This window comes from Folsomia candida, unplaced genomic scaffold (assembly GCF_002217175.1).
Source record: "Folsomia candida strain VU population unplaced genomic scaffold, ASM221717v1 Fcan01_Sc017, whole genome shotgun sequence".
Lineage (NCBI taxonomy): Eukaryota > Metazoa > Arthropoda > Collembola > Entomobryomorpha > Isotomidae > Folsomia > Folsomia candida.
Genome location: NW_019091209.1, coordinates 1,905,077 through 1,916,161, shown reverse-complemented (window position 1 = coordinate 1,916,161; position 11,085 = coordinate 1,905,077). Strand labels below are relative to the sequence as shown.

At 44.3% G+C, this 11,085-nt stretch overlaps 1 protein-coding gene across 2 annotated transcripts in view; it reads right to left on the bottom strand.

Annotated features, from left to right (window-relative positions):
* The window catches only part of LOC110856740 (forkhead box protein P1), a 60,523-nt gene that overhangs the window by 39,625 nt on the left and 9,813 nt on the right, over positions 1-11,085 (bottom strand). Inside the window, exon 2 of one of the 2 annotated variants that reach the window (XM_035857314.1) lies at positions 7,752-7,918. In XM_035857314.1, coding sequence (XP_035713207.1) covers positions 7,752-7,760 — 9 coding nt within the window. In that variant the 5' untranslated portion in view covers positions 7,761-7,918. Of the gene's footprint in view, positions 1-5,891; positions 7,152-7,751; positions 7,919-11,085 lie in introns of those variants that run through there. The other variant, XM_035857310.1, reaches the window with a different exon arrangement.

Sequence of the window (11,085 nt, the reverse complement as noted above, 5' to 3'; positions counted from 1 at the left end):
CAAAGGAACGACTGCTAAGTGCTCCCTGATCTGTAAATCAATGAAAAACTCTCAAATAACATTTTTAATGGAGTCGAAATGGCAAAGATGTTCTCGAGCAGGCATCTCTCTCCAGATTCTTGAAATCAATTCAAAGGAGGAGACGGTGAAACTCCATTAACACAGCATACATTTGAGAAAATCAAACAAAACGTAATTTTTCCACTAAATCCGAACCAGACGGTATTTTCTCATCCTGAATGAAATGTTCCTGATTCACTCCGAAGTTCTGGTGGTGGTGCGTGTGTAAGTAAAGCAACATGAGAACCGTTTTCATGGATGGGAGCGCAGTCTTGAGTTGCCTCATTGCCTCTGGAGAAATGCTTCCTTTAGGGGGATGGATTACGGGACAAGATAGATGCAAATTTTGGGAGGGACAGAGTTGCTTATTTTGCTATCTGTAAATTTACAATGTGTGTGGGTACACGTGGATGCAAACGGATAACTCCAGCACGATTTTAGTGAGAGAAACAGCGGCCGCGGATGCGTGGGGACAGAGGGACAATGTCCCCACGGTTGTTCGACGTCCCTTTCATCTTACATAAACCCGTCACTCCCCTATCCTACAATGTTAACGTCCCCACGGCTTCCGCAGCCACTGGAGAGAAATGATAGAAGAAGTGGGTACTTTTTAAGGGATGAATTACGAGACTAGATGCAAAGTTAGGGAGTCAAACACTTCCTTATTTGCTACCTATACAACAATGTGCTATGTACACGTGGATGCAAACATACCCAAAATTTAGGCAGTCACAGACTTACTTATTTTTCTACTACCTATGTATAAAAAATGTGTGTCCGTACACGTGGATGCAAACAGACCACGACTTCTTTTCTCCCGTGATGAGTCTGAACTTAATGAAGCGTATCTCTGGCACGAGGAATATGTACCTGCCGCCGACTGTGGGAGGAGGCAGCGGAGGGTGGTGGTGGTATATATAAGATTTTGGCAAAAAATGAAATATGCAACTGGAGGAAGTTAGGGATCAATTGTAAAAATAAGAGAACCCCCACTTTTTCACATTGATTGATACGCTCCCCCGCCAGACTGATGATGTTATAAGCTCACTACTATTTTCTCCCTATTGTGTTTCGTGGTTGGACTGATAACTGAGGATGAGTTTGATGTGCTCAACCTGAAATTGATTACGGCCTAGTATATTTCTTGGATATTTCGTTTCTCATACATACATTTTTTGGCAAAGACGGCTCCTGGAGGAGGAAGAAGCCGTCTTGTATTTATTCTCGAGAAGAAGAACAAGACGGCACATCTGGAGATATGACAAGCCTTCATCCCCAAAATACTTAGGCACGATTAATGACTTGCCAACACCAAATATGCATCAAATGTATGAACAGAGTTCCCTTCACTCACGGGGCTGTCTGTTGGGGTGGTATCTGTGTATCCGAAAAACTCGAGTTCTTCCATCCGAAAAGAGGACCAAGTCAGCTTTACCTCGTCATCTCACTCTCTCAATTTCAATAAAACTAAATCACTCATGAGCATAATTTTCTCGTCGAAAACGAGACGACAACAATGCAACGTGGACGTAGTTACAGAGCGACTCCTGCCGATACGTCAATGCCAGTGAGATATGTGGGGGAAAGGAGTGAAAACAATTTCCAGAAAGTGAAGCCCATTCATTGTATCCGGAGATAAAGCGTGGTCATCACAAGTGGGTAATTTGGAGAGAACAGGTGTCATCGTAGTTGATGGTTTGGTCACTGAAGCCCCATCCCACTGAAAAATGGGGAGGTCAGAGAAAGCACTCAAATGGTGTGTGAACACGATACCCCACTTTAATTTCTTCCTCTGCCTCTCTCACCCACCAACCAGCAAAAGTATGTATCACCGAGTAACCGGGTAACTAGATAGGGGCACATCCTGTCCGCCCTGATCCCACAATCTGGCTTCACACACATGAGGACGAGGAGGACCGTGAACTTGCAACGGTGACCACCACCACAGCGTTTAAATCTAAACGTCCTCATCAATTTTGTGGGCTATCTGCTATCTGCATTCGGACCAGACCATGGCACCCACCCCGTCACATACTTTGACTTCAAGACTGACCACAACAACAACGAGACGACACTTTCCCCCTTCCTCCTCCTCTGACGCTTAACGAATTATCACAATTTGAAATTGTGCCTCATGATTTTATTACATTTTCGTTCTCATAAAAAAGTTCTAGTAGCAAACAAACGGTTTACGATTATTAGCATATAAATGACTTTGAAATAAATAAGGAGTACAAAAGAAGCCCCTCGCACTCAGTGGACGCGGAAGGGACAGAGGGACAATGTCCCCACGGATGTCCGCATCATCTCCCCATCTTATATAAACCCGGCCCTCCCCTATCTATCCTACAATGTTAATGTCCCCACACCCTCCGCGGCCACTGCTCGCACTGCTATTATTATTATGACGCGTCCCTCGTTAATCTCATATCTCCTCCGATTTTTAATTGTGCTTTCGAATTTAGATGCAAAATTCGCCCTTGTCATTAAAGATGACGATGCTATGTACAAACCCTAGTATAAAATTAGACACACATATTTCCCCATTTATTATTATTACACAGAACATGGCACTAATAATGAGGGCATCTCTCTCTCTCTGGCAGGACAGATATCTGGAACTGCTTGCTTACGCCTGACTGTTGTTGATACGACGACGACGTTGTTTGTCTGTGTATGTATGTAGATGCTGTGCTACCCTGTTTCCCATCTGTCAAATTGAGTAAACACGGACCAAATGGTGCTGTACTGTGGGGTTTAGTTGTTATAATAAATCTGCTTCATTTTTTCATCATCAAGGGGTAGAGAGAGAGAGAGAGAAAAGTAAAGAAAATCTGATAAACAACTCCTCGCACACTTTGAATAAGCAGTCCGTTCGTGTTGCGTGGCGTGATGAGACTCGTTTTTGTTTATCCTCCGAGAAGAAGCTGCATTTCTCCATCTTTTCACCCCAACCAGCTCTCGTACAATTTAGCCCCATCGGTACGAAAACGAAACGAAACACAAACACACAATGCGATCTCGACTTCCTCTCTCTCTCTCCTCCTATTATTAGCTCTCTCCTTCTCGACAAGGGATGGATGCTTGGTGAGCACTCATTCTCATCCATATCAACACATCCCATCCCATTATTCCCCACGTAGTAAATACGTACATATACAACTAACTCTCGCCATCATCACTTATGGGCTTGGGTGACGTGGGCTTGTTTACACAGTATGCTCACAGATCAGCTCATCCACTTGTATGTATGTACCTATTTTCCTTCTTCCATCCATTTACACACCCCATCCCAGCATCCTAAATATCAACCAGGCCAGGCTATACATACACAAACACAAACAAACACAAAATTCAGAGAGAGAGAGAGAGAAATCTCATGGCAACTAAAACCACGACGACGGATGCAACCAGACACACAGTATCGTCATCAAGGGGGACGTGGACGTGGACGTGGATGGAACAACAAAGTATTTAAAACATCCTTCTTTACACAGTTTAAAGAGTAAAAAGTATGAGGAATGAGATATTCTGTTTATGCCTCCCCTGCCCCCAAGTGTATGTAAAATAATTAGAAAGATCTCGGCACAAAACACGGGATGGGATCAAATTTTGCTTTTTGCAGATTAAAAGCCACCCACCCACCCACGGAAGGGAAAAGGAGGTAAACAACGTAAATCACGACAAGTTTAGTTCGTTGGTCGGTTTCCATACAAGTTTCTGCTCAACACCCAACAAATTAAAAGTATTTGCAGCCCGGCATCTCTGTGACACCTCCATTACGACGTTAATTGATACAAACAATGTTATGGTCAAGTTGTGAGACGACTTTGTGTCCTGCTCTTTGGGAATGAACCAATTATCCAAATGTGGACTTGCCTCTCTGGGCAGAGAAGACTAATGAAATCGTTTGTTTCAATTTACATTGTCACTCCTGCTAACCAGTCGCCTGTTATTCAATTAACACCCGTGATGCTATTTTAATTAATGATGTGTCAGAGGATTCAATTATGCAGTGAGGCAATCACCACCACCGCCACCAACACGGCTGGGAAAACACGGTCCAGGTGACAAAAAAACTATGTGTGCAGTTCACCGAGATATTCATAAAGTAGAATTCGCAATATATATATTTTTTCGCAAAAATTCATCCCCGCAAAAAAAAATGTTGCCAAAAGTACAGGAGCGAAATAGGGAACGAGGGTGAAGAAGAGAAAGTCGGAGGTAGGTGAGCGAATTTGGGGGTAAAATGAGATTGCTCACCCTCTTTCTCCTCGTCCTGGATAAGAGATTTATCCTCTCGGTTGATGTTTTAAGGTTGCTTCTTTCGCTTTATGTATTTTATCCTTTCACTTATCATATTTACGTATATACAACTTATCTCGGGAACTTTTCACACTTGTGCGATACATATTTCACTTTTTTCAATTGCAGCAATTACAGAATAATGGTGGACGGAACGACTCCCAGATAATTTAATGTTCCACAAGGACAATTCAATAAATGATGGGGAAAAGGGTGGCTTGGCCTGAGATAAACATACCTAACCATTATGTCCCCCGACTTTGAACAAGCAATAATAATAATACACATTTATTGAGATTTAGGAACTTACTGGGAGACCCCAAATATTTTGTGTTATCGTTCCAACCTTCAATTTCAAAAGTCTACTCGAAGAGGGTGAAAAACGACCGAAATCTATGCACCCAAAAAACTTGGACGCAAGAAATGGACATGACACTCAAGGGAAATTAGGTTCAATATTGTCCAACATTTGGCCTATTATTACAACTCGCCAGCCCCGGTCGTAACGGACCGGGCAGTCCAGTTTTTAACACATTTTCTCAAGAAAACCCATCCAAAAGGGAGACTATTTGACATGGTAATTTCTGATCGCAATGTTCATTGCGACATGTTCTTCTATGTATCACTTTATTGGCGAGACCTGGTCTGGCTGACTATCTGACGATGTAGTCACTTTGTACCGTGGAACGACCACCATACGGCTGTCCACTCCCTTTTATGTCATCGCCTGATAGGCAAAGTCCGACAGACGATTTGATTACTATCATTGATTGCCTTAATACAAACGAATCGTCGTCTCTTTCACCCACCCACCCCACACGGGATGGATATTCCGCAATTCAGCAGCTAATAATTCGCCTCCACTTGACACGCTTCAAACTACGGTAATATTCATTTTGGGAGGAGGAGGAGAGGATTGCCTACTATCGCATCTCTCTCATTGCCACGATCAAAGTAAGTATGGTGACAAGTTGCTTTTAATGGGGGGAAAGATGGACCACCACATTTTGTAGTAGGGTAGAGGACAAAAAATAAAATACACACACACATCACCACCATTGCCAGCGGCTAGTAGTTGCAGAAGACATAAAAGTTTCGACTTTCCGTCGTCTTCACGTGCCTGGTTGGTGGTGGGATGAAGAAGTTGAGAAAATAGCAAGAAGAGACTGCATGGGCGAGCGAGCATCGTGGGGAAAACGAGACCGAGAGAGAGAAATGAAAATGAATACAAGACTTGCGAAGGATGTCTCGTATCCCAATTTAGGATTACACAAGAAGACGCATAATTGTCTCAAGCCACACAATTCTTGACTATAAATTGCCTTAATCAAGAGAGACTTAGCTAATCAGGAAGTCAATGCGGGATAAGTTTGCCGAGAAAATTGCTATTGTTGCTGGAATACCGATGAAGCTGGGAGTGGAATTAATTAGAGGCGGGACGGACGTCATATGGGGACTTTATTTTTTTTAGTGGGATGTAGTTTTTTTTTGGGGGGGAGGGGGGGATTATTTTTAATTATGCTTACCTCAGGCTGGAAAGGGTTGCCCGTACTGAGGGTCCACATGGTTTGGAGGAGCTTATCGTTGTACTTGAAGTGCTCGTTGACACTGGTGTGAAGCCTTAAGAGGTCCAGCTTGAGATCGGTTATTTGTCGAGTGCCTCAATTTTTGTGTGGTAGGTTTTTAAGGGGAAGGAAGGAAAGAAAGCTTGGCCTAATTCGGGCGCTCCTCGCTCCTGAGAAGGGGTTTGTGTAGTGGTTGACAATTTGTAAAATCAAGACAGGTATTTTGGGTAGTGGTGGTCTGGTATCTTCAAAAGAAAACACAGCAACTGGAGGCCGGATTGTGTTGTAACCCTGTTTCTCGTCCCACCGATGCCCGCTTGCGCTTCAGCCTGTACCAGAATTTTCCCATGGTTGGCTCTGTTTTGCGTGGTGGTGGTGGTGTTGGAAAACACCACCCGGGTAAGAAGATGAGAAAAGAGCGTCCAACCAACCAACTTTTTGTACCTTCCACCAATGCTAAGAAGTGTACACACACAATTGAATGGTACATGTACACATTGAGACAGGACGGGTAGTCGTCGTAGGAGCGTTTTCGTACATGAAGAAGAAAAGGCGAGAGGCAGGCGCAGGGAAGAAGAATGTCAAGTCTACTCCCAATGAGAAGAAAGTGCAATTACACACCCACTCCAATTCTGCCTCCTCGTCCACACTTTCACCAAACAACAACAACACCACACCCACCCACCACCACCACCACTTGCAAATCCGAAATCCACCCTTTCCACTCTGCTTATTTCGCCAGTGTGTATATTTTCGCAGGGAGGCTCAGCTTTCACTCCGCTCCGAGACGCAAGGAAGTGATGGGCTGAAGCAAGTCGAGGAGAGCGAGGTCCAAAAACCGACCGCGATGTATGATATCTCACTAGCTGAATGAGCTTCTCACTAAAAATCCCTCTAAATTAAAGAGACTCTCTCTCTGTGACTGAGAGCGAGTGTGAGAGAGTGACCAACCAACGGATGATAGCTTTCCACCCACCCACCACTTATCGCCCACTGGGTATACGTACGTATAGAGATAGATGCCTCGGTCTGGTCTGTGAGTGCTTCTGTGTGTCCTCGATGGGAGAAGACTTGGAAAGATGCGCACCTTTTTCTTCTTCCTCGAAGGGTACGAAAACCAAGTTGGGCCTCTTCTACTCGAGAGTTAACTAACTGACTTGTCAACCCGGCCGTGACTTTAACCTCCGACGAGTTTGAAGTCGTAACCACCACTGAGCTAACTTGGTTTCTTTCACCCCTTCCAAGCTCTTTCGGCTCTCTGCTCCCCTTCTTCTTCTCGTCGTCGTCGTCACATCATCCCAGCAGCCACGGAGGCATTCATTCTCCATGCAGCACCAACCAAAAACCCTGGATTTCTGGCGGACTTATTTCATCCCCTAGTAATAATCGCATCTCTTCTATCCCATCCATACCGGAGGAGGAAGAGGAGTAGGAAAAGGAATTTCGCCCAGAATACGAATATCCCTAAACAATTTGCAACCACGAGAGCGGAGAGAAAACTACCCTTTCGCGAAAATTTCTCATTTTCCCCCACTCGCAAATGTTGCCTTGTTGTTCGAGACAAACGGTGTGTGTTTGTCTCGACAAGAGAACCCGTTTTCCCTGCTCTTTCACTTCACCAACTCCAATCCACCCTCGAACGGAGAAAGCAAAACCCGGCACAACAAGAACACAATGCAATACACATCAATCTAACCCAACCCAACCATCTCATCCCTTCTTGCTTAAATATCTCGGAAAATCCCACTTTCACCCAGTTTCCCAGGATCTCTCTCGTCCCATAAATAAGCCAAGTATATTTGCTGAATCGTCTCATCTTACCTTGGTCATTCGGAGGATGGACGAGTGGATGGATGACCACGGAACAAGGCACTTTTAGTCCGGATTTAAATCAAGTCAGGGATGTAAATCCTCTACGTTCTTCTTCCTGCTGGGCTGGACTGGTGGGGGAATATTCGCCTCTCCTCTCGCCTCTCCTCTCCTCTTTCCTAATGAACACGCCAAGTAAACAAAAACATTACGAGTTTCATTTCATTTCATTGCATCAACATTGGTTTATGGCTAAATGTTGGTTTTAAATAAACAATAATTATTATTTCGTCTCTCTGCTCTCCATTCGTGGTACGTTGAATATCTTGTTGATTCACCAGGTGTGCCAAAGCCAAAGGATGAGAACAACAGACAGGCATCACCATCGACTTATTTACACAACAAGCTCTCCTCTCGGCAATAATGTTATTTGTTGGATAATATTTAGCAGTGGTAATAATGTGACGATGTGGTGGTGGAGTTTTTAGTTGGGAAAAATGAGAGGTATATAAATAGGTAGGTGTCTACTAAATATAACAAGTAAACCTAGTGGTGCAGTCGGATTATAGCGGCCACATTATTTGCGAGCGAGACATCTGAAACGAACAAATGGTTAGGAACAAACAGCATTAACTTTTGTGTACTGACAATCAAAATGTCTTTTTTCATGCTTTGTCATCTCTTAAAATTTACACAACTCAATGTCATCTCCTAAAAACATGAATAAAAGTTCAAACCCTTTCTTCTCCTCCTCCTCCTCCCTTTGGATGTAGGTACGTACGTACCTATGTAACGGAGGACAGGGGCCGCGGAAGCTGTGGGGACATTAACAAGGGAGTGCCGGGTTTATATAAGATGATGCCGACATCGAACAACCCTGGGGACATTGTCCCTCTCCCTTCCGCGGCGCCTGGACACTCTCGAAAGATGGGTATACATACACCCAACGACACGACTGACGACTACCCATCCGTTCGCTTTTTTCTACAATGACGACGACGACCACGATGATGATGTGAGGGACACTTTTTTTCAGATGAAATGGATGTGACACACTCAATTGTGTTGACCATGTACATATTAAAATGTGTGTACAAATATGCATAAATGTTGGGAACGACACGGTCAACATATATTTATTTACTGTTGATCTTTGCATGAGGATGAATGATGGCGATTTACATATTTACCTCGTTATTTTTTTCCTTAATTTTTTTTCCTGGTAAAAAATGATTCCACTATTTCTAATTGTGGATGTACTTTCTTGATGGCAATGCACCAAACGAGCACGAGTAGAGAGAAAGGTCGCCTCGTGCATAAAAAAATGTTAAATTGCGCCAAAGTCAGTCACATTGTTCACCGTTTGGAGCTGACATTTAAGACCTAATCGCCTGTCATTGAGGCGCTTCTCGAATGTTTAGAAATTCCAGGATCAACATCACATAATCAAAATGGCGTGGAATATTGTGCAATGTAGCTCGACGGAAGGGTACGAAAATCAGGGCGACGAGGTGGTGGTTTGGTTTGGTTGTTTCACGAAGCGACGAATTTTTGACAGTGTTGTTCCTTTCCTCCTCGTATATTTAGTGGTGGGTAGGTAGGCAGCCAACCAACAACTGTGTCTTGTTTGACGAAAGCATGTAGCCTCCTCCTCATCAGCCGGTGTCTTCTTCATGAATATAATTATGAGAATGGTTGAAAGAGCAGCTCGACATGAGTTGATGATGATTCGGTTCGGTTTCATTTGATTGCTTGGTTGATTTCCTCGTCGAGACGGGCATCATTCCCATCCATCCATGCTCAAGTTGGATAACAAAGCTCGAAAACCAACCCGACTTTGAAAACAAGACGATCTAATGAAATTTCGACATCTGTTGTGAAGTATTATCAGTAATTAGCATAAGATTTACTTTCCCGTGAATAACACCGCTCCTCCCGCTCACTGTATACTCCAGGATAAGCAAAAGTAGTGAAATTGTGAGAGACCAAGCAAAACCTACAGATCCGCACTTTCACTACGCGACTCTCTCTCTAAATTAGTCAACCAACGAGATTAAGACGCAGCAGTCAACCACCGCGACTTCCTCTCGGCTGCCTGCCTGGCACTGGTGCTGTGTGTATGAGCTTTTGCCTTGCTGCTGCGAAATCTTGTCATTGATCACCTCCGCGTTTACTTGAAAGCGAAAGTCGGGTAGAATGGAAGCACAAGTTAAAGAGTCAAACACCAGCCAGCTTTCTCTCTGATTGTGTCCTGGTCTCGATGTGTGTGGCGTGTCCCCAACAAAACTCGATAATCTCCCGGGTATCTAATAATGCCCTATAAATTCTCCCGCACCAATGGATAAAATCCGATGACCATCTCCACCCGCTATTTCAGTCTCAAGCACCACCACCACCAGGGCAATAAGTATTTAACGGGTAAACTGGATGGAGGAGGACTGTTCATCATCGAAAAGCCATAACTGGAAGACAAGGATTCCCAAGATTAACTGAGTTGGTTGTGATTTTGAGCCGGGTAAATTTCGATGGACGATTAGAGTCCGGTTTGAACGGTCGTCGTGAAGAGGATGGGGATGCAATGATGGGAAGGAGAAGGACTTGACGTGTGAGTGGATTTAATCTGAGGAGGAGAAAGCAGTGGCCGCGGATAGATAGAGGGACAATGTCCCCACGGTTGTTCCATCATCTCCCCATCTTATATAAATCTGTCCCCATCCTACAATGTAAATGCCCCCACACCTTCCTTCCGCGGCCCCTGGACGAGAGAGTGGTGGTGGTCAGGTATATATTTATAGGGATGGGCACACCGGAAGAGGGTATCCGGACTGTAATTGAGGCCGAGAAAGGTGATTGGATGGAATCGACGGTGAAATAACATGTTGCGTAAGGGATAAAAGCTCGTGTTGTGCTGAGTGAGCAGTTTGAGGTCGACAAAGAACATTGAAAAGCTTAGAGAGACCCATTACGCGTGGACATTGAGGAGGTCGGCCAATGCAGCACTTCCTGAATGTTATGACCTATCCTGTAGCATTATTTAAAACGGTGCGGGTCCAACCAGCAGCACAGGGCCAATCCATCTGGGCGATAATATTCTTAGACTTTATTGGAAACTGGGATCATTCCCGGGATTGTGACCGCCATCTCATCAATGCATGATTGGCAATAGATGAAATTGGATTGCTGATCACATGTGACATTTGTTAAACGCTGCTCCCCCCCTGCTCGTCCAGGGTGGGGAATTACCGAGGCGATGGGCTACAACTGCATCCGCCCCATCAAACCACACCACACCGCGATACGTACGTAAGTCCACTACCGTAGGAATTATAATAATAACGCGAAGAAA